Below are 24,653 nucleotides of genomic sequence, written 5' to 3' on the forward strand. Positions count from 1 at the left end.
ACTGGCCACCACCCCCTGCTGCCACCCCCCTTGCCACATCGGGCAGTGTTTGCCACTGCCACCTGTGGGCTGCCCAGCGCATGAGCTCCGGGCGGCCAGCAGCAGCCAACACTGCCCGGCGCAGCAAGCAGTGAGGCCACAGCTGCTGCCAAAGACGGGCGAGTCCGGAACCGGCACGGAGCCTAGGCTTGCAGCGGGGCCGGGTTATAAGCTGGTGCTGAGTCTTGGGGGTGGGGAGTGGCCCCTCACCTGCCCTGTGGCTGGTGCCCCACTCTGCAGCTGCTTGCAGCCCACGCACGAGCCATGGGGCGGGCGAGGGGCCGCTTTTCCCTGTGCTCAGCACTTGCTTCTTCCCTGCCGGAGTCAGGGGCTGTGTGCTGCCCCCAACCTGTACCGTGGGGCTGGGGGCACTGGGAATGAGTAGGTGCAGGAGCCAGCGGGAACATGGGGCCTGCAGCGGTGTTCCAGGGCCAGTGCCAGCAGGGCCCAGAGCAGGGTGGTAGGAACGCAGCGTCCCAGCTGGTGGGGGCTCTATGGAGCTGAGCCAGCTCCCCCCTCTCCCTGCTGATGCAGCCCAGCCCAGCTCCACAGACCCCTGCTAGCCTGTGCCCCGCTTTGGGCCCCACTGGTGCTGGCCCTGAGACATGGGTCCCAAGGCTTTGGGACATTGGTTCCAAGATGGTGACCTGTGGGGCACCTGTCAAGGGACAGGGCTACCCATGCAGCCCTTGACAGCCTGCCAAAACTGGGTAAGCGGCCCTTTGCCTGAAATAATTGCCCACCCTGAGCTATACTGTTCTTAGTGGTGCCAGATGACAGAACAAAGAGCAATGGTCTAAAGTTACAGCAAGGGAAGTTTAGGTTAGATATGAGGAAAAGCTCTCTCACTTGGAAGGTGGTGAGGCACTGGAACAGGTTATGCAGAGAGGTGGTTGAATCTCCATCCTTGGAGGTTCTCAAAAATGAGTAAGTACTCATTTAAGATTGGGTTTTAGTTCTTTTGTTGAATGCAGGTCACTATGTGCCTTTATTATTTTGAAGAGAACTGCATTACATTTCTCTAAATCTTTCTTAAAAATTAATTTTTTCTCATATAGAGATCTGAGAGGAACATCTAGCTCCATAGGTGATTTTGGAAAAGGAAGTTGCTGAATCTGGCTTTTAAATCACTTCTGGAACTGAAACAGATTTAAGGGTCTTACAGTTTATTCAGACTGGATACATCATTCAATCCCAGTCCATGGCTGTTCCTCACCAACCACTTTCAAAAGAGTTGCATGTTGAACTAGACAGTTATTACTTTAACTCAGTACAATAGAACTAGTGCCTTGAAAGTAAGAAAATGGTTTTTAATGGCCCTTTCTTCCTTATTCCATAAAAGAAAGGAAGATGGCAATCTGTAATAGATTTCTGCTCTCTCACTGTATACCTATGACTCATCCGATTTCACTTGTTAACTCTTGCTTCTATGTTAGTCACTCTGGATCTCTTGGACTGGTTAATTACTCTCAATTTATAGGATGCATACTTTGATTCATGATGCTGGGAAATTGCTTTCACTTCAAAGCACTACCTTTTGGCTTGTCAGCTGCATCAAAGTTACTTGCAAAATGGTTATGGGTAGCATCAACTCATTTCCACTGATGCGGGTTACATTCGTACTCCACCTCAGCAATTGATTATTTCAAAGAAAGTCAGGTCTCCAAATTTTAACATTTGTAATCGTTTTCCTTGCTAGTTCCTTCTCATTGAAAGTGAACTGGTTGGTGAGGAACAGGCAGGAGAGGTTCAAATTTGCTCAGGGAATTTTTTGACTTCATTGAGTTATGCACCTTCCTGGAGGAGAGAATAGCATCTAAAATCCATGTAGGTGACCTGACATGCTACTTATTCATCAAAAATTAGCTGTGCAAATGCTGCCTACTCATCTCAAGATGAAGTTGAATTCAGGCCCTAAATTCTGCAAACTGTTTGTGATCGGCTTAGATATTTAATAGCATATTCTACAAGCTTTATAATGATGAAAAGCAGCCAGTTTATCCTATCATATGGTTACTAGATGTTTGTTGTGCAAACCCTGGCAAAGCTGCCCCCAAAGAGGGCATACTTAAGGTCCTGGCAGGCATTACATGTATTGCATGATTAGCATGTTATGATGCCTTAAAATGAACATGGGTTTTGTCTCTCAGATTAAGCATGTAACATCCAAAAGGAGCTGGATTCACCACCTATTGCTACTTATCAAACCAAAAAACCCCATAGAAACAACCGATGTTAAAGGAACACTTGGGATAAGTATATATTGTGGATGTAAACTTGTACACATGTACTGTGTTATTCTGTTGCCTCTCACTGTTGCCTGTCACTAGGGTTTGAACACTGCAAGGTTAATAGGTGGCATAGCAAAGTTATAGGTAGACTTTGTAGCTATTGACTATACTTAGATTCTTAGAAGGTATATTAAGGATAGGTTTTTTGGGAGTGGTTATGGTTGTCATTGCATGTGCAATTCTGTTTGGGATAGAAATGTTTTATTGAAAAAGAAGCTCAAAATTAGACAAGGAAAAGAAAAAGGAAGTGATGCTATAGTTTTCCATGAGTAAAGAAAAGTGGAACTAACCTGAAATATATAAACTCCACAGTGGCAAAACAGGATTAATGGGAGCCTGAAAGGTTAATTTGCTCTCCTGACTTCACCTGGAACTGTCTTATAACTGAGTTACTGGGCATGCCTATGGTCGCAGTGCACCCTCAAGATAAAGTTGCTTTTGGGGGTTCACTGTGTGGCATGCATGAGTGTTCTCCCAAAATAGGTTTCATCTTGTGGTGTTTGGTCTCCAATTGTAGCTATTGCAGAACTGTGTTCAGTTCTATTGTCCTCATAATTGTATTTGATATAAATGTAATTTTTATGTACCTTTATATTTCAGCTAAGGTTATGTTAGTAAGATGGTGATTAAATTGGACAACCAACAACCATTCACACTTAGGACCTCAGGAGGTCATTTAGTCTGGTGGCTCTCAAACATTTTTGTACCAGGACACATTTATAAACATCGATGGCCAGTCCTGACCCAGTAAATAGTTTAAGTAGAAAACAGCTCCCTGTCCCCAGGCTCCAGTCACCCAGTGTGTAGGGCAGGGGGTGGGTGTGTGGGTGTGGGGCATGGCGGGACATGTGTCCCCTCAGGGTTTATGCACCCACAGCAGGCATGGGACTACAGCCTTTCTGGACTGGCATAGGCAGAAGATGTCTCTGTGACCCAGTGGGAGCGAATTGGTGCGGGAGGGCAGAGTGGGGCAGCAACACTCATTTCTGCCACTTCTGCCAGAACTCCCACACCAGCTGTGCTGCCAGAAGTCTGAAGATAATGGACAGAGCGGGGGGGCTGCGCTGCCCTCATCTTCTCCCGCCAGCAGCTGCTTGTGCACTGGGCTGCAGCTCTGGCCTGCCACCATGGCGTGGCCACCACTGCCACTCCCCGCAGGCCACAGTTCTACCCCAGAAAGCAGTTAGGGTGGTGGGAAGTATGACCTGTGCCCCCCCCCAACATGTCATCTATGCTCCTCCTCTCCCCTAGTCCCATAAGCTTACCTGTGGGGAGCTGCAGGAGCTGCTTTCCATGTTCCTGGCTGCCATGTGCATGTGTGTATGCCCACATGTACGTGGTGCTCCCTACCTGATCACCCTCCACCCTCTCACCCCAGCTGCAAGCAGCTGCACGCAGGCTAGAACTCTAGCAGGTGGTATTCCACACTAACTTTCTCCATGAAGAAGGGGACTATAATTTATTTCATAACCCAAAAGCAGGGGCCACTTCAGGTCTGCAGAAATTCCTCACTGCAGTCTAGTGTAAGGGTAGAGAAACTGAGGTGCTGGGATAGGGAATTATCTCAGAGCAGTCTCTGTTTGATCCTTGGGGCAAGTGGCAGCATAGCGGGAAGAAACTCAGCTCTGGGGGTTCCCAGCAGACTAAATGCTTTTGCGCCACTTTAATGGTGTCGATGTTTGCATGCTTCGGTGGCATATTGAGCGTTAATTTCAGCCGCTGTAGGAAATTTGGCGGCGTAATGCACCATAAATTACTTGGGATGCAGGTAACTGAAACTTCTTCAAGTACCGGGCTCCGTGCAGCTTGGGGGCTCTGCAGGAAGCCCTGGAGGCAGACTCCGCCCAAGAAAAGTGGCAAACCTGATCTCTGCTCCCCCCACCGGAGCCTGCCTGCCTGAGCTGTGTGGGGGCCTGATGTTTCCCTCCGCAGCTGCGGTGCCCCCCCCCCCGGGAATGCCTGGGCTGAATGCCCGCAGGCGGAAGCACCACAGTCCTCCCCTCATCCCAGGGACTGCTACGCCCACTGGCAGCTCGCCCTTCCCTCCCTGCCAGACAGGCAGGTAAGTCAGCAGGGTGTGTGCATTACATGGGGGTTTAATCAGCCTTAAATTGAAGTGATGTTTTTTAAAACCCACCACTTCAATTTAGGACCTCCATTTCGTCCACACATGCCCTAAAGGAATTGAAGAGGAAAAAGTACGTGGTACTGAGAAGTGGCATTGGCAGGACTGCCTCTGTTTTGGACTTTTTTGTGTTGGGTTGGAATTTGGTGGACAGTTAGTATCCCGGTGAGGGTGGGATAAAATGGGACTTAAGCAGAAATCTCAGTCATGGAGGAAGAAGACTGCCACATGGCCTGGAGTGTCATTTGGCATGGAATCACCAAAATGAGGGCAAAACCTTACGGCACTACACCCAGCCCTGAAGGGGGTTTGCTGGGTGATGAATCTCCCTTCTTATTTCTGACTTGTTTTGCCGTCTTAAACAGTAAACTGTTGAGGACAGTGACCTTATCTAAAGCTCCAAGCATACTTTTGTTACCATGCCAGTAATAAAAAGCCCGATCAGTTTTCCTTGGTCCACTCATGGAGAGAAGAATTTGTCACGACAGACTGACTGTTTTGGATACACAGGGTTTTGTGAGTCATTATATAATGCCTGTGGCAGTCCTTTCTGCTGGAAAGGAATCAGAAATTGGAACACTAGCGAGACCTCTGCATCTAAGAGGTAGCTGGTGTGAAACATCTGCCCCTGGAACACTGTTAAGCCTGAGGGGTTTTCAGCTTGGCTGGATTCAGGAACAAGACTTATGATGTGTTCTGATGTATATCTTAAAAGAACAATTGTTTACGTGTGTGCACATGTGCATGTGGCAGAAAAACATCTTAGAAGTCACTGAAAGATACCATATAATATCCTTTGAGTGCTTGTCCCTGTGCACATTGTCCTCGAGGTGCAGCTGTACTTCATTCCCTTACATTGGACAGTTTTGGTTACCAAGTACCTCTATTCTTTTCTACTTTCTCAGCTTGAGATGGAACTTTCTGTTGTCTGGGTATAGTCCTTTCTTGTTATGTCTGACAGTTTTGTAGGTTAGGTCTCTTTACAAGTTCTCTTTTTGCTATTAGTCATTTTAGTTTCCTTTGCTGCCAGTTGGTGGTTTTTGTTTTCTTTGTTTGCTTGTACAAATAAATCCATACTTATTCAGGACCTAATTGCTGTGCCACATTCCTGATATTAAAAGAGCTTTAGCCTTTTGTTCACCAATAACCAAGCCCTTCAGGCCATTTCCTCTACTCATTATAGCCATAGTAGGTACAGTGATCTCCATCCAGACGTTCTCAAAAAGTGAATCTGTGATTGTGTGAGGATGGGCTAGGAAACGTCCAAGGTCTGTTTCCTTGTGGTGGCTAGGGCCTGGAGATCTCTTTGCACCTTCTGTCAATATTGACTCATTACCAAAGGCTCTTGGATTCTGTTAATGAGGCCCATTTTATCCTCTTACTGTGAAGCCCAAGAAGAGTCCGAATGCAAGCACACTGTGCCAGTGCTGCTACACAAAAGTCTCTGAGCTTGATTGCATGAGGCACATGCAACCCTCACAGGGGAAATATGCATGTGAACAACACATCTCAAGTCCTCTACTTACTGTAAGGTAATTACCAGCAACTTCTCTCAGATCACATTGGTTTCTCAGATTTTAGTTCATAATGATCCCTGAGGTTATTTGGGGTCCAAATCTGCTCCAAAAATGCCTGTTGATGTTGATAGGAGTTCTGGTACACATGAAATCCAGGACTGAGCCCAATAAATTCTAGGGAAATATAGATGTCTTGCAGTTCAAAGAGGTATTCTTTATAAAACGTCAGTGATTGCTCCTGCCTTCAAAAGTGGTCTGTGCTTGCTTTTTTGAATGATGGATAAGCACCACTAGGTCTGTCTCATCACAAAATAATGGAATTTTTTTTAGGGTGTCTTTCAGCAGGCTGAGGGAGATCAACTTGTCATTCAGCATGTCCCAGCTGGCGCACAGTGTAAATCTCTAAAACAGAGAAACCTGGTTTAACAATTTGGGGCCCATTGCAGGGGGTTGTTCTTGCTGAAATAAATGTCTTGTGTCATTGCCTGTTGACGTGAATGGAGACATTTGTTAGCGGCAAAGAAATCAAAAATTGTCAAAGTTACTTTTTCAAATTTGTCCCAGATACTAGCATCAGTATTAAAAAGGATTTTAAAAGAAAAAAATAGCTCTTTCAAAGGCTGAAATGCATAGGTTTGTTTTCTTTTCTTTCTTCCTTTTTAAAATTTTTTTGAAGGAAAATATTGAGCAGATATAATAGCATCCGTAATAAAAGAAGTTCACAACAAAGTAACACCATCCATACTATGGATATAGAAATCTGCCTTTATGTAAAGTGCATTTTTTAAATTTGATTCGATTATGAATGCCTAATTAGAATATATAAATATTTTTAGCAGTTGGGAGTGGTGTTTTGTTTGTTTGTTTTTATTGCCCTGGTTTACTTTATTGTTGCATATTATTTAATTTTATCTATATTTTCCTTGTATTATCATATATTGTGCTCTTTTTTAATTATGTTTAAACTGGTAGAATATGTGATTGTATTTTATGCTCTTAGCACAACTCATACTTTATATAATTTTATTATTATATACCATTTTATTGTCCATTTTTAGTGAAAGCTGTAAACAAACTACTACTGCTACATAGGAGCAGATCTATATTGAAAATAAAATGCTCAAACACTACTCATTCCTTGTTAATTGCTACTTATTTTTATAAGGATGACAAAATAACCCAGGGTTAATAAGACCGTTTGTGTCAGGAATCTACTTGCAGTTCAACAGTCTTCTAATCCAGAAATATTAAATCCTTTTTTAAATAAACCACCTTTGTATAAAAAAAGTTATGTTTATGTACAAAAACAGTTAATTTGCTCTGCATGATCAGCTATAATTTTATCTACTCATACTCTGAGATTGGAAAGCCAAGAACCTCAGCACCTGCATGTTTGCTCCTTTTTATCTTTAAGTTAACCAGACATTGAATAAAAAATAGAAATAATCTTGGCAGAAGGGACAAATCAGGAGAACATCATAATCACTATGCTTCAGCAACAGGCTTGCTCTTGCTTTCTCTCTCTTTCTTGCCACATGAATCTTGATTTCTTCGCCACAGTGACACAGTTATGACAGAGGAATGGAGAATGCATCCATCTATTCTAGTGTATAGCCTACTGGTAAGGATGCTGTCCTCAAGGAATCACACCCCAGAGTTCATTAGAATTACACTGCCCTGTAAAACATTTGATAGGAAGAAAGGCATTGAGCAAATCTTGGATGCATTCAGTCCCACAGTGAAGAACAAACCACCTCTGAACTATGTTTAAAAAAAAAGGAATCCTATAAAAATGGAAGCCTGGCCATAGTATTAGAGAAAAATATAAGAGTATCTCACACGGAGAGAAAAATTAGGAAGGCCAAAATTATTCAGAAAGAAAATTAGGAAGACCAAGTCATGAATTGAAATGCACCTGGCATAGGACATGAAAGGCAATGAAAAGGGGTTCTATATGTATTTCAAAAGCAAGAGGAAAACCAAAGAAACCATAGATCCCTTAAAGAATGTAGAAGGTAATCTAATTACAAATGATGCAAAGAAGGCAGAAGTATTTAATGCATTTTTACTTCAGTCTTTACAAATAGGAGCAGCTAGCAGATGACAAGCTCAGGTGGCAGCAAAGATGGGGAAGGAGACAAACAGCCTAGAACAGCAGAAGAACCCGTTAGAGATTACTCAGAGAAACTAGATGCTTTCAAGTCAGCAGCGCCAGATGGGATGCACCCTAGGGTACTGAAGGAATTGGCTGAGGTAATTTCAGAGCTATTGGGTATTCTCTTTAAGAATTTTTGGAATTCAGGTGAGATCCTAAATGATGAAAAAAGGGCAAATATATGGCACATCTATAAGAAAGGGAAGAAGGAGGATCTGGGAGATTACAGACCAGTCAGCCTGTCTTTAGTACCTGGATAGGTCATGGAGAAGGTTCTCAAAGAGCCTACGGTGAAGCACCTAGTGAAGAACAAGGTAATCAGGAACAGCCAGTATGGATTCACCAAGAGCAAGTCATGCCTGAACAACCTAATTTCTTTCTATGATAAGGTGACAGGTTCTGTCGATGTGGTAGACCTTGACTTTAGCAAGGTTTATGACATTTGTCTCTCATGATAGTCTTATTGGGCTCAGCCTTAGTGAGACTGCAGCTGGAATACTGCCTCCAATTCTGGGCTCCACACTTTAGAAAGAATGTGGAAAAGCTTGAGAGAGCCCAGAGGAGAGCTGTGTGTGTGATGAGAGGTCAAGAGAACAGGCCTTATGAGGAGAGGCTGAGAAGAATGGGACTTTTCAGCATGGAGAAGCGAAGGCTCTGGGGTGACGTGGTGGTAGCCTGTAAATATATAAGGGGTCTGCATCAGGAACTGGGAGAACATGTGTTCAGTAGAGCACCCCATGGGAAGATGAAGACCAATGGTTACAAACTGCTGAAAGACTGTTTTAGGCTGGACAAAAGGAAAAACTTCTTTACTGTCTGAGTCTCCAGAGTCTGGAATAGACTTCCCCCAGAAGTAGTGCAAGCACCTACTCTGGATACCTTTAAGAAATGCTTGGATGCTTATCTTGCTGGGTGATCTCAGCTGAGTTCCTACCCTTTGGGCAGGGGGCTAGACCTGATTTCGTGAGGTCCCTTCCAGCCCCAGTGCCAATGAAATCTATGAAATCTGTTTGGCACTGGTGAGGCCTCACTTGGAGTACTGTGCTCAGTTTTGGCCTTCAAGAAGGACATGGACAGATTGGAAAGAATCCAGTGGATAGCAGCAAAAATTATTAGGGACCAGAGAAGCAAGACTTATGAGGTAGGGCTGGAAGAACTAGGAATATTTAGTCTGGAAAAGAGAAGACTGAGAGTAGATTGGATAACAGCCTTCAAATACCTGAAGGATGATTATAGAGGGGATGGAGATGGGATTTTCTCTGTGGCCTTAAAAGACAGGACTAGGGCTACCAGCGGGGGAAATCTAGTTTGGAGATTTGGAGGAACTTTCTGACTATGCAGGTGTCAAGCACTGGAGCCTGCTACCCAGAAAAACTGTGGAACTGCACATTTTCTAGGGCAGGTTGGATAGACACTGCTGGGAGGGTTTAGTCAGGGACAACCTAGCCTTGAGCCAGAGCCTGGACTAGAAGAACCTGTGAAGTTCCTTCAAGACCTACTTTCCTTTGATCCTATGACAGTATTTTATATTAATCTGAATTCTGTGAAAGGCCATGGATCTGTACAGAGTGTGAGGAGAGAGAAGAGCCCCAGAGTAGTAAAATGGCCCCACCTGTATTGCAAAGAACTCCGCAGGGCTCCTTCTTTACCCGGTGTTTCAGGAGGGGAGGGGGAGGTAGCCGAAACTCCAGGATAAAAGGAGATGCTGGGCAGGCAAAAGGGGGACACAGGAAACCGGAAGTGACTGACTAAGGCAGCGAGATGGCAGGGAGAGCCGGAGGCGCAGAGGAAGCAAGGGAGACTGGGCTTAAGGAAAGCAACTCTGTGAAGGGAGCTGCCAGGGGAGAGAACCCTGAAGGAAACCCAGGAGAGAAGTTAGAAGGTACCGTAAAGACCCTAATAGCAAGACTGAAGAAAAAGGGTACTGCAAAGTTGGGAATATAAGGGAAGAAGAAATGCCAGTTTGTTTTTGTTCTCCTTTTTGTTAGGGTGAGAGGAAAGTCTCCCCAGATAGTGCGTTTGCAACTGTCAGGACAATAGGCAAGGAAAAGGACTGGCTAGGATTAATGGCAGGTCTGTGCCAGGTTCCAGCCAGGTGAAATACAACCAGGCTCATCGGGGATATTGATTGGCCAGATCTAGAGACCCAAGGAGCATTTTGTACTGCTCAAAGGCAGATTGCGGAGATGACTGAATTACCACCCGGTGGAACGGGCGAGGGTGTAGGGGTTGGTGGAGCCCTCACTGCACTAAGACAAATTGCAAGAGCCAAAGCATCAAGACCCACACGCCCTGGCATTCTATTTTCTCCTGTAACAACAAGTTGTGGCAGGTGAGATCTTGGACGTGTGGGAGAGGCCAGCAAGATATCGCGGTGGACTTCGGCTCATTAGCCGAGGTGCTAAAACTGTCTTTGTGTCAAAGATAGAGTAAGAAAGGAAAAAAGAAAAAAAATGCTCAGACAGGTGATGAGCTTCAGAGATTGACGACACCTTGAACGATAGAGACAAGCCTCTACCACAGATAGGGGCGGGACTTTGGGGTGAAAGCCCCCCATTGGACACAGAGGTCATGGCTGTGTACCAGTTAGTCCTTTCCTGCTGCCAAATTATGTGGTATAATCAATGACTACATAATGGGATAGTAGACACATAAATTTAGCAGTATACTATTTAAATAGTCATCAGTATGACTAGACTATTGGAGTACCTTCAATAAATATGGCTGTACTGGAGATATTTTAAGCTCTCTTACTTTTGCTTTATCTGTTGGATTTAAAGCATGTGCAATATAGCAAGCCTGCCCATAGAATCATCAAGGAGCAAGACCCTTTCTCTTCTATTAGACATTTAAGTATAATCCTATTCCATGCTACTTGACTTCTTCCCCTTAGATTCACCTCAACTCACAAGGCACCCTGCCTGTTTGTCCTGAAAGGTCCCTAGGTACCTGCAGTTCTGTTTCCTCACATCTCCACCACTTCCTTGGACTGAGCATCTGGCCTAGCTCTGGCCTAATCTCATTGTAATTCATAAAGTAGACAGAATGGTTCCTGTCATCTGAGGGATCCAAACAAGGAAGTACTCTGAGCATATTAAATACCATCTGGACAGGGCCTCTTGCAAAGTGTGGTTGGGATTACTTTCTTCTTATGATTGACTGAAACAGGAGGAAGTGCCTGGCTTTTATATAATCTAGTTGTTAGACCAGTTGTCTAAGAAGGAAGAGACTGTGTTTAGTGCCCTCGTCAGTTATGGGGTGGGGGCGGTGGAGAGTGTATTCAAATATACATCTTCTAGGAGAGTGTCCTTAGCAGTAGGCATAGGCTAGGATAGAGGAGTGCACTCTCCATTCCGTTCTTGAAATTGTTCCATTGTGGGCATGCAGTGCAGTGTTGAGAGAAGAGGGGTGCATGGAGCAGTGGTATGATGGGATGTCCATCTGGCGGGCAACCTGGAGGGGGCCATGTCTTGTTCTGAAGGAGCTTGAGGGTGGGAGGCCTTTGGCCTCCTAGAAGTTGGATGATAAAAGTTGTCAAGTAGAAGTCTCCTTCATGCTTCTTGAGTGTTGTATTCTAAATGAAAATGAATGAGTGGAAATTGTAATTAGGTTCATTTAAACCAATCCTTTATTTCCCCATCCCATATGGTATAGGCCAGGGAATAATGGTAGTGGTTCTGTTCTTTCCCATTATTTTGCTTTTGAAAGTATCTGAAGGTTCAGTTTGTTAAGAATTATTCAGAAAGAGTACTTTTTCCTTCCTGCACAACTATAGACAGAACAGACTGGCAGCAGATCAAAGTGGCTGCTCATCACTGTTTTAGAAGTTGCTGCGAGGGAGTAGCCCGAAGAGAAAACAAAACACCTGCTAGCTCAGTCCAGCCCTTCTTGGCTCCAATTAATTTGGAACCTTGAGTAGCTTTCATCGTCATCAGTGTAAAATTTAAGCACTGCTTTTGAGAAGCAAATTAGTTTGTATGCTGAGGCCAAAACAATCTATCTCAGGTTATCACAAATTGAAATTTATGCATGTTACTTCCTAGGAGAAAAAATATCAAGGAACATTCTTTACAACTTTACATTCTAACTCCTAAAGTTTTTACTCTTATTTTTAGTAGATCATTGCTTTCCTTTAATCAAAGTCTTATCACAATGTTCCTGCCTGAGTGGTATTCGAAACTTAACCTAGAGCCTTGTCTGGGTAGATTCTGATACTGATCAGAATTCAGTGAACCTTCACAAAAATAAATTATTACAACTGTCAGATCTCAAGATGGTTTGTAGAGCTACTATTCAGTTAACATTAATTGGGTTTCTTTTCATTTTACTGAAGGTGCGAGCGTCGTTTTGAAGGACATGTTAATCGCTGCCACCCATGTGGAATTGCAGTCTCTCCCTGTGGACGCTTCATTGCCAGTGGATCAGAAGATAAATGTGTATGTAATACTTTATCAACTTTTTTTGGCCAATGATAGTAGCTACTTCTTTTATGCACAAACCTGCCTTTTTGTGCATTGTTGCTAGGCCTTAGATAAAAGCTGACAAAATTATGTCCAGTTCTTTTTGCTGTTACCAGTTTGGTCTTCAGATTTTGTTTGCACATGAGCTCCCATTTGGGCCGCCTTTGAACTTTGCTAAGCGTTCTGTTTAGAATAGTTGAAGCACATTGAGTGCCTTTGGAATGAACTTCCTGATCGTATTTATGTATACAGTGGGCATGGTTTGGAACCTGAGCAACTGAGTGCATTTACATGTAACAAAATGTTTGAATCTTGATGGTAGGTATGTATATGTTCACAATTGCATTTGACGCAGTCCACTTTTTTGCATGAATATAAATCATTTTCTTTTAGGTATTTCACATTCCATGTTTTTTCCTGGAAATCTAACCAAATGGAACTCAGAACAATTTTAAGCGGACTTCAGTTAGTGAGTGCACTGCATGACTTTGAGTCAGTAGCTTAACAGCGATGGGTGCCTGAGGCCTCATCCCTAGGTGCTGCCTGTGTGTATGTGTGTGTGGGAGGCACAAAAGCAGCCAATGCCACAGCACTGGCTGATTGCACTGCTGCAGTCAGTGTAGCAGGAGAAAGTGCTGCCCTGGGTGAGGAGCTGTACTGCTATGCCTCTGCTTTGAATTGTCAGTGCCAGCAGCACAGGGTAGTAAAAGTGCCAATGTTAAGCAGTACCCAAATCTCTATCTGATTAGTAGAATCCCTTCGGCAGAATTATTTACCAAGGCTGGGTAACAGTTTTTATTGCTTGACTAAACATTAACCAGTCACCTAAATGTAAAACGAAAAAGTATTCAATTATAATTGAAAGGTGCCAGACGATTGGAAGGTAGCTAATGTGGTCCCCATCTTCAAGAAAGGGAAAAGGGAGGACCCGGGCAACTATAGGCCCATCAGTCTTACCTCAATCCTGGGGAAACTCTTTGAGAAGATCATCAAGGAGCACATTTGTGATGGGCCAGCATCAGAAATGATGCTCAGGGGCAATCAGCATGGATTTATTAGGGGGAGATCATGTCAGACCAACCTGATCGCCTTTTATGATCAGGTCACAAAGGCCATGGACGCAGGTGTCGCGGTGGATGTAGTCTTTCTGGACTTCAGCAAGGCCTTTGACACCGTCTCTCACCCCATCCTAATTAATAAACTAGGCGACTGTGGCATAGATGCCTACACGGTCAGATGGATTGCAGATTGGCTGAAGGGTCGCACTCAGAGGGTGGTGGTGGATGGATCATACTCGACTTGGGGGGAGGTGGGTAGTGGAGTCCCCCAGGGCTCGGTCCTGAGGCCTGCGCTGTTCAATTTCTTCATCAGCGATCTTGATGTTGGGGTGGAAAGCAACCTGTTTAAATTCGCTGATGACACCAAAATTTGGGGGGAGGTGAGCACGCTAGCAGGGAGAGAGAGATTGCAGAAGGATCTGGATAGGTTACAGGGGTGGGCAAACAGGAACAGGATGTGTTTCAATACGGACAAGTGCAGGGTGCTGCACTTGGGTAGTAGGAACCAGCAGCACACTTATACGATGGGGAACTCCCTACTTGAGAGCACGGAGGCGGAAAGGGATCTTGGTGTCATTATTGACTCCAAGATGAACATGGGCCGACAATGCGAGGTCATGGTTGGCAGGGCTAACAGGACCTTGTCGTGCATCCACAGGTGCATCTCGAGTAGAGTCAGGGAGGTGATCCTCCCCCTCTATGCGACGCTGGTCAGACCGCAGCTGGAGTATTGTGTCCAGTTCTGTGTGCCCCATTTCAGGAGGGATGTGGACAACATGGAGAGGGTCCAGAGGAGGGCCACCCGCATGATCCGGGGACAACAGGGCAGACCCTACAGTGAGAGACTGCGGGACCTGAACCTATTCAGCCTCCACAAGAGAAGGCTGAGGGGGGACCTGGTGACCGTCTATAAACTCACTAGGGGGAACCAGAGGGGTTTGGGGGAGACGCTGTTTCCCCTAGCCCCCGCTGGCATAACAAGGAGTAATGGGCACAAGTTGATGGAGAGGAGGTACAGATTGGACATCCGAAAAAACTACTTCACAGTTAGGGCGGCTAGGAGCTGGAACCAACTTCCAAGGGAGGTGGTGCTGGCCCCTACCCTGGGGATCTTTAAGAAGAGGCTGGATACTTACCTGGCTGGACTCATTTGAGTCCCGTTTTTGTTTTTAGGGTGTTGTTTTTTTTTTGGGTTGTTCTCCCGCCCTGGCGGGGGGTCGGGCTAGAAGATCTATTAGGTCCCTTCTGACCCTGAAACTATGAAACTATAATTGGATTCCTTTAGAAAAGCATCATGATAGTAGAACCCTGAAGAAACAAAATACCCTCATTAAGAGATGGTTTCATTCCTTTCAGTGGCAGGTAAAATCAGACACTACAGACAGCTCTGAATTCTTCTCTTAGATGTGTATTTAGCAGTCTTGAAATATAGCCAAGTATTGTTTTTACAAGTATTTAAATATGATAAGCTTTGATAGGGTACCCTCTTCATCTCTTCTGTGCTTTTCCCTGTATTCGTGATAGTAGCCCTTTTACTTCATTTCTTTAAAAATTCCCTAGAGGGTAGAGGGCTTGCCAGCTTTTGATATCCTGTAAGACCTGGAACTTGGGCACTCAGCACCACAGGAGATCAGTTTCCAAGTAAACATATGTCTCTCCAGAACATACAGGTAGGAAATCTATTTTTCTTTCCTCTAAACTCTTTATATTTATCTCTTTAAGGATATGAATTAGGATTTCCACACATCCACCTCAAATTCAGAGGCAATTGAGTCTGCTGTAGTAGTTAAGTCTTGAAATCCTGACTCCAGAACTGCATGAAGGAGAGAGATATTATTGGCATAGAAGCTTGGAAGTGTTGCAGTAGTAATGGTTCTGTTGTCATTTCCATTATAAAATCCATTTTTCAGATATTTGGCAATCTGCTTTTCAAAACACTTTGAAGTGAAATCCATTTTCAGAAGACACATTTTAATTTTGTTTAAAAAAATCAGGTAAAATGGTTATTCTCAATTCTGTGGTTCTGATGTATTTATGATATTTAAAAATTAGTTGTGGCTATTTATTAAGACCCATGTTTAGTGTAAAAGTAATACAGAGACAATTTATCAGACTTTCCTATTTGCCCTAAATATCTTGCTTGGGAATGCCATTTTCTGCCTCCCTCTTCATAGTTTTAGGATCAAGGAAGTACTGTGGGTGAGCTGTTGCATCCACCTTGGCTGATTTATGATCTTTTGGCAGGGGCTGAGGGGACAATGCCAGCTATTGCATTCTAGTATGGTGCCTGGGCTGCTATAACTTGTACCTGGGTCTGGACAAAGAATCAGGGACCTATAGGTGCTTATCTTGCTGCCTTCAACTGATGTTCCTATTTACTGTATTTACTTGAATATAAGATGACCCTGATTATAAGATGACTCCCCAATAATTAGATTCTATATATGTAAAATTTAGAAATTTGATACAATTTTCCAGGCCAGAATCAGATTATTGGAGGTTTCTGTCCCCTTCCCACTGCTGCAGCAGGAAAAATCTGGGGGATCAGGTAACCCCTTTGCCCTCTGTGCCTCCTCCCCCACAACTTCTTCCCCCTGCAACTCCTTCCCTCCCCTCTCTACTATCAGACTTGCTCTCCCTGAGAACATGGAAGTGAGGAGCAAATTTGAAAACAATGACCTAGAAATAAACAAAGCTGTAGCATTTTGTATATGTACCCATAGACTTAGTTCACACAGAATTGATGCTTTTTATCTTCTTTGAAACTGCTGCAAGTTTTAGCACAGGTACTCCATAAATACAAGTTTAAGTATGTCTTTGGCTCTTACTTATATATAGTATAAACTTTTTTTTTGGCAAAAATACATGCATACATATATATGTGTGTGTATATACATATTACAGTACCTCTGCCAGCCTGCCTCATGGCTGCTATGGCTCATTTGATAGTCCAAAGCACATCATTGCAATTACATCATACTTTCCCATCACAATATCTACACCATGTACTCATGGTCCTGCATGTCCATGTGCCCTTTTCCTGTCCTCCCTCCTCTATCTCTGTCTATTTTTTCTCAGTCCTATTAGTCTAAAGCTCAAAGGCCCCTTATTTACCATATAGTTAATTGGGCTGGGCCCCAGCAGAGTCGACAGCATTTCAAGCCATGGTGGCCCCACAGCTCAGCACTGATTGTTAGTATGTATGTTTACTCCAGATTACCAGCCCCTTCCCCCAAAAGGGCCCATGTGCTAATTAGCCCCCCACTCATGACTGGAACCAGGTTTTCTTGTCATGAGTCCTGGGATTCTCCAAAAATGTATATTCAGATTAGGTGCAGTGCAACCTGGTCCAGCTCTGCCTTGTGGTGGGGAGGGCCATACTAATCAAATGCAACAAGCTGAGAGAGAGGGCAGCAGAGGGATTCTGGGTGAACTGCTTGGCACCCAATATGGTGGTGTTTGCCAGACATTTTAAGACTTGTGAAGAAACAGGAATCACTGGAGATGAGAAAGAAAGGCACAGCTCCATTAATGGAGTAAAAAAGTCAAAGTGAATGCAGTGTAGTAGCTCACCTTGACTTGAAAAATGTTGGTGTTGTGGGGGACTGCACTTAATGGGCATTGCCAATGAGCTGTACTAACGTATCTTTGTGGTAGGTCCTCATCAATAGGGGAAATACCGTGACCATTAAGGCAGTTTTTTCCTAGTTGTTGGTAATAACTACTTCCTAGCACGAGATAATACCTGGGCGGAGGTAATGTATAGTTAACTTCCCACTTTCATTTCCAGTGGGAGGGTCTTGGTTTCATGCCCACTTTATAGAAATGGGAGAGTTTTCCGTAACTTGTTCCTGTTGCCATATGGCTGAGAGCAAGCAAAACTCAGGGGCATTTGAACCCCAAGCCCCCTGGGCTTGGGTCTGCATGTAGAATGCTCGCCAAATGATTTGGAAGCATCTGAAACCCCAGGTGGCGGTGGAGGATGTTTGCAGGTAGTAGGGCCACATTTGGGCTTTTTCCTCCGTGCTGATAAGGGAAAAATCATGTCTTATATTTTGTCAAAATGGTACCATTCTACATTATTTAAGTGGACTTGCAACTTCAGATCCTAGGAAGTGGCGTTGGCTTGTTTTCTCAAGTGCGTTTTGATATTGGAAAGCCCTGAATTATTATATCAGTTTTTAAAGGACCATCTCCTCCCTGCACCCTGTAGGAGTTGTATCTAAGTTTAATATGTTTTATTCCTTAACCTTCCAACTCTTGCTTGCTGGATCTTGCATTGTTAATCACACAGTTCATAGGGGGGGTGGCATATAAACAGTCTAATTTTTAATACGTCAGATACCAGTATAAAGTTGCTGAGATCGTTTGTCCTGAAACTGTGAAAATAATTTGGGATGAATGTATGAAAACACTCAAGTTCTTTGTCTGTTGTCAATAAAGCTATACTATTTTGTTGTACTTGGACTCAATTGAGTCCTGCAATTTTAGATATTAATACTGCATTTTATGGCTTTAGATATCATTCATCTTTTTTTGTTGACCAATTCTAATGAAAGACTTTCAACAGTTCTGTCTCTTAAGACAGCATTTTAGATTTTTGGTTCTTTTGGAAAGACTTTCTTTAAAATTTTCAAACTGGATACATTATTAAGTTTCTCTTTAAAGAAAAATGAAACAAAATAATTGGTATTCTGGTTAGATTGTCAACCAAATAGCATCCAGGCAGCCTTCCTGAATTACAGCTTAATCTATATTCTGTGCTTAAATGTCTCAAGATTGTTTTTCTAGCACTGGGTTTTGGAAACAAAGATGCATCACTATTGGTCTCTTGTCAGAAAGAGGAAGGTTGCATAATACATTTAAATAATCTCTGGTTCTATTAATCAAGCACAATATTTGAATCTCGTTTCAGTCCATATATTTGTTGTTAACATTTGGAGCCAAGAGACACTACTGGAATATAATTCAGCAGCATTAATCTTAAATTTCTTTGTATCCCACAATATGTGAAGAGCTTGACAAGGAAGAAGCATATGTTTTGGCTACATTGATTAAAATAAAATTAAAACCATATTTCAGCAGGGTACAGGAACAGATCACTGAAATATGTTGTACACAGAGAGCCCCAAATGCCATACTCCTCTTCTCCTACTTATGAAGTATGAGATACCTATTCCTTATGAAGTATGTTTTACCACATCTCTTGTTTTGTTTAAACAACAGCCCTGTTTCCTTTTGACGTACTTGATTGAAGAGGGTTCTTCTGAATTTGTACATGCAGCAGGTCCTAGCAAGGGTGTGAGGATTCCCTTTAATAGCTCCTGTCACAATGTATACTTCCAGGCATCAGACATCAGTTGGGAATTAGGGTGGAATTAGCTCCCACATCAGTCCTTATAACAACCAATATGTGCCCTGGTACCTACAGCAAACTGATCTTGAGTTTGGCCAGAATTCCTTTCACTGCTTATAAGTAGAGCGTTGGGAATCTTAACATTTGTAACGTTGATTCCCACATTAAATTTAAAATAAGCATTACTTTTATGGTAATCAGTGACATATGATTAATATTTTTAATTAAATTAATGGATATGATTATATTTTTGCTTTCAGACCACTAACAAACAGTCTGTTGGGAGTCTCTAAACAATAGTATTAACTATGTAAGACTGAAACTACAATGAAGATTAAGGTTCCATTTTGTGGGATTACTTACAAAGATATTTGCACAAACAGACAATTTCTGCCCCAAAGTTTCTGAAAGAAAAATATCCAGAGCTTGTGAAAAGCTGATTTTTGTTTTGGAATGCACGTGTTCAGGCTTCATCTTCTTGTGCTGTATTTAATTTTAGTTAGCTGATTGTTTCACTTAGTTTTATGTATAATTAATTTCTTAATTTTTCCTTTGAATACCTTCAGGGTGTCTGAGTAAATTCCAAGTTTCCAGAAATAAAAGGGAATGCAGAAATTGAGATTGAAGTCTTTGATTGTACTCAGATTTGACTTTTCTAGCTGTCCTTGAACTGTAGAGTTTAAGGGGCACAACTTGGCCTCAGTCCTCAAATGTAGTTTGCTAGCATGGATATTCATGCCTACATGAAGGGTGGAATTCCAGTTCCCTTTGTGATCCCCACTCCTTCCTGACTGGGCTTTAGGTTGAAGGATTGTGCTGATGTGTGGGGTGGAAGGGACATTGCATTACCTCTGTTTCTGGTATCTTCAGGCATAATGCCTTCATCCATATAACAGGGGTGTAGGTTGTAGCCGTGTTGGTCTAAGGACATAGGCAGACAAGGTTCCTTGGGTGAATTTGATATCTTTTATTAGACCAACCCAAATAGTTGGAGAATAGTTATTAAGCAAGCTTTCGAGTTCAAAAACCCTGCCTTCATCCATTTATATATATAATGCACTTCTTATGGCTTTGAGTGTCATAACTGAACATTACCTAAAATTCTGCCTTTGGTATGACATAAAATATGTCAGTTTTCAAGAAACTATACGTTTAAGTCTGTGATTCCTGGAGTTGCTATTTTTATAGAGCTATAGTCCTATTTATCTATACATTTTAGTGAGGTGCTAGAAAATATTTATAATGCATATGCCCAACTGTAGTTCCCATGATTGGAAGCTGGTGACATGTTTCTTACTGTTCTCATGCAGTGTCATGTTTGCTATACCCTTGCCTTTGTAGTAGAACTGAAAAATGTATATTTTGATATGTTCTTTCACCACAAAGTACAGTTTTTTTTATGTGCTTCTACTTGTGTTTATAGTGACTCTGTCAAATAATGCAGTGCTGCCTGCCTGCTAAATTCATAGTCTTCTTAACTAAACCATATGGTAATTGTTTTTTGGTTCTAAAAATACATACTGCAAGAACTCTACAACTTAAAATAATTTAAAATTCATTTTCCTGTGTTTGTCTTTTCCAATTGTATTAACTAATTGTATTGGATTTGACGTTTTCCATAAGGAACAATTTTAATGCTTTATTCAACCTGGGAAACCAACTTTTAGCTGCAGTAGGGTGATGAGAGCTTGTACTTCACCGATGTCCTGAAATGTCCTTCTGACAAGAATGATGGATCCTTTGGTTAGAGCAGTAACCTGGGCAGTGAGAATCTAGGTGATCTCCTGGTCTATCAAAAATCTCCTGAGTCTTGGCAAGTCACTAGGTTATGTCTGTACAACACAATACAGTACCAAATAGAGGTGCCCTGAGATATTGCTGAACAAGGTAGCTTGTGTACTGAAACCTACACAACACAAGAAAGTGCTGTGCAGAAATACTAAGTTAGTTATGTTATACTGCTTTGGGGGCCAGAGCAGCAAGGCTAATTAGCTGAGTGCAGAACATTACTAATGCAACTTTTCTCTTCTACTGTTGGCTCTCATTTATTTTTCCATTTAGCTTATTCCCTCCTGTTAAATCTTCCAAAAATGGTGATGGCAGCAAATATAAGTTTAGCTCCACACTGTTGACTCTATGTGCTTAAACTCTTTTTACTCTGCATGTAGTGTCTATTTTGATATAGATTGCCACAAAAAGCCTAGTATCTGCTACTCATGGGCGTGTCTACACATGTGGCAGACTGCATAGTTGTTATTGCGCAGTCATTTAGTACTTGCTTAAGTAAGTCCCGTTCCCTAATGGTTATTTTTAGCTGCTACTGTGCAGTAGCATTGCCATCATGGTTTGTGCCTGGCGATGCTACATCATTGTAGCAATGAGCCATGATGCAGTAGCTTGTTGCTATAGCAAAAGTGTTTTATGTAGATGCACCCTATGTATATAACAGTTCAGATTAATTTATATCACTGTTTTTAAATCAGCATTAAGGAAAACTTGATTTCAATATTTTTTTATTTAGTTTTGCATTTATCCTTTTTTTTAGTTTCTTAAATAAAAATCTTTTCTTATTTTGTTCTCTTTGGTTAATAAATGTTAAAACATGATGATAAATATAGCCTTTACATTAACCTTGAAACACATTTTTACTAATCAAGAGGCCACACTGCTTCTGTGCACATTTATTTAAGCAATTATATAGCTTAACATTTATTTAGATCTTATTTTTATCTTTTATTACTTTGGAAATTGGTAAATAAAACATTTCTGTTTTACTAGATAATGTTTCTACTTGTAATGTGTGTTGAACTCTATTTAAATGGCAATTTGAATGCCATTCAGGGGCCCCTCTGACAGGGCTGGGGGGGTTGGAGGTCATGGCTGGGGGGCATTGGCAGGGCTGGGGGAGGAGCTAGGAGCTGGCCCCAGCCCCACCTGAGCAGGCGGCAGCAGTGGGGGAGCCAGGTCCATGCTGCTTCTGCTGCAGCTGCCTGCTATTGGGGGTAGGAAGCTGCAGACTTGGGGCCCTGGCCCCATAGTCCTAGCAGCTGGGGGCCCCCTCTGGGGTGTGTGCGAGGGGCACCAGCAGGGTTGCTGCAGGGAGGCTTTTAATTTCAATAATGGATTTTGGGGGTTTTGTCAGAGAATGTGTGATTTTTTTTTTTTATAAGAGAAAATCAAGATCCCTGGTGATGACCAACTTATTGCATACTTTCTGTTTTCCTGTAAAAGTCAGACACATCTATTGATCTTTGAAATGAAAAATATGTCTCCATCTACATTAATTGGAGGAGGTAAGTGTCCCTCATTTCTGCTTACCTCCTTCTCTGTGATCACATATGGCCTGATCTGACTCCCCTTCAGTGTCAGGAATATAAACTGCCATTGACTTGAATGGGAATTGGACCAAGCCCAAATGCTTTGTCATTCTTCATCTTTCCTGCCACATTGCTCCTGTATATTTTCAGTGCATCTTTATATGAAGGAAAAAATCCAGAATCTCTCATGTTTTATTCTTGGAGCAAAATCATATTGCTCCAGTAGTTGCTATAAATAGTTGGTTAGCTATGTTTCAATATTTTGCCTGCCTCTTTGTTTAAGATTAGTATTTTCTGTAGCTTAATACGCTTCCGTTATATTTACCATGTAAAGGATTTTAAATCTGGGGTTTTTTTGCAGTTTTACTTTCTAACTATAAATAGATTGACTATGCTCCTGTTCTTTAATGTTTGGTTGACTGAAATTACTCCAGCCATCCCAGAGCACCTTACCTGCTAAAAGTGGTCCTCTCAAATTCTCAGAAATCCATAACAAAGACTTAAAGTTGGTGTAATGTGTGTTTGTTGCATGTGTGTTGTGTGCACGAACCATCTTTTTATGGAAGGGGGAAAGAAATCTAAAAAAATATATTTGCTAATAAAAATCTGAGATTTCAAGGAAGCTTATTTATTCACTTAATTTTGATTAAACTCCAAACTACCTTGTTTCTCATAATTGAGTTTTTGCTATAGTTTGAATGACATTTGACTATTACAAGCAGCTGTCCTTAATAACCATCTCTTTGGTTCAAGACTTAAAGCTGTTTTTTGTAATTTGGAGTTTTGTTGCATGAAGTAATCATTTAGATCACCATTTCAGCTATTTAGTGATGTAATATTACAGACACTCTGCCCTATTCTGTCTTGTTTTGGTTCTTTTTGGGGTTTTTTATTTATTTTTGGTTTTTCACTTTTTCACCTAGAGATGGTCTCTTGCTAAGCATAACCACTATCCTAAACACAGTAGAGGCCTGGTCTTGGACAGGACCTACCAACTCTATCATAATTCAAATTAAATTCAAATTAAATAACAATCAAGTTGTTGATATTTTATTTATCTGTTAATACAATGGTTTTTAGACCCTGGCAAACATTACATTTATGGTATAATTCTTGTATCAATCATTTCATATATGACAATATGCCACACATTCAGCCAAATTATGATGCCACAAAATGGCAAACAAGCCTCAAAGATATTCCACAGATTATATAGACCATTTTTGTGGTTAGTTTGTATAGTGCCTTAAAGCAAAGGTGTCTCATATGTTTGGCTGAAAGACCTAGTCTAGAACACATGCTGACAACCAGATGATTGTTTGAATCAGCTGGGGAGATCCCGAAGTTTGGAATACAACACATGGAACACAGTCCTACTGGGAAGCTTTCAATGGGCTCATCTGCACATGCAATTAATGTGCCTGAATTTTCTTCACAGAAAGTTAAATACTATTAAATGCTATTAAATGCTTCCCTCCCCTGGTCTTCTCTTCTCTAGGCTAAATAAACCCAATTTCCTCATCCTCTCACAAGTCATATGCTCCAGCCTACTAACCATTTTTGCTGCCCACCATTGGACTCTAAAACCTTTCTGGAGTGGGGCGTGTGTGGCAAAACTGGACATAGTACTCCAGATGTGGCCTAACCAGTGCTGAATAGAGGGGAATAATTGCTTCCCTTGGTCTGCTGGCATTGCTCCTACCAATGCTGCCCAGTATGCCATTAACCTTTTGAAAACAAGGGCACACTGGCTCAAATTCAGCTTATTGTCCACTGTAACTCGCACGTCCTTTTCTGCAGAGCTGCTGCTTATCCAGTTGGTCCCTAGCCTGTACCATAGATTCATAGATTCATAGATGTTAGGGCCGGAAGGGACCTCAATAGATCATCGAGTCCGACCCCCTGCATAGACAGGAAAAACCTCCTCTTGAAGACCCCCAGGGTAGGGGAGAGCAGCACCTCCCTTGGGAGCCCGTTCCAGACCTTGGCCACTCGAACTGTGAAGAAGTTCCTCCTAATGTCGAATCTAAATCTGCTCTCTGCTAGCTTGTGGCCATTATTTCTTGTAACCCCCGGGGGCGCCTTGGTGAATAAATACTCACCAATTCCCTTCTGTGCCCCCGTGATGAACTTATAGGCAGCCACAAGGTCGTCTCTCAACCTTCTCTTGCGGAGGCTGAAAAGGTCCAGGTTCTCTAGTCTCTCCTCGTAGGGCTTGGTCTGTAGGCCCTTAACCATACGAGTGGCCCTTCTCTGGACCCTCTACAGGTTATCCGCATCCCTCTTGAATTGCGGCGCCCAGAATTGCACGCAGTACTCCAACTGCGGTCTGACC

General features: G+C 42.5%; 1 protein-coding gene across 1 annotated transcript in view; it reads left to right on the forward strand.

Annotated features, from left to right (window-relative positions):
• Positions 1-24,653, forward strand: part of WDR27 (WD repeat domain 27) — a 271,099-nt gene that overhangs the window by 128,279 nt on the left and 118,167 nt on the right. Inside the window, exon 24 of the mRNA XM_025194665.1 lies at positions 12,461-12,563. Within this exon, the coding sequence (XP_025050450.1) occupies positions 12,461-12,563 (103 nt within the window). The remainder of the gene's footprint in view (positions 1-12,460; positions 12,564-24,653) is intronic.

Source organism: Alligator sinensis, unplaced genomic scaffold (assembly GCF_000455745.1).
Source record: "Alligator sinensis unplaced genomic scaffold, ASM45574v1 scaffold448_1, whole genome shotgun sequence".
NCBI classification, from domain to species: Eukaryota; Metazoa; Chordata; order Crocodylia; family Alligatoridae; genus Alligator; species Alligator sinensis.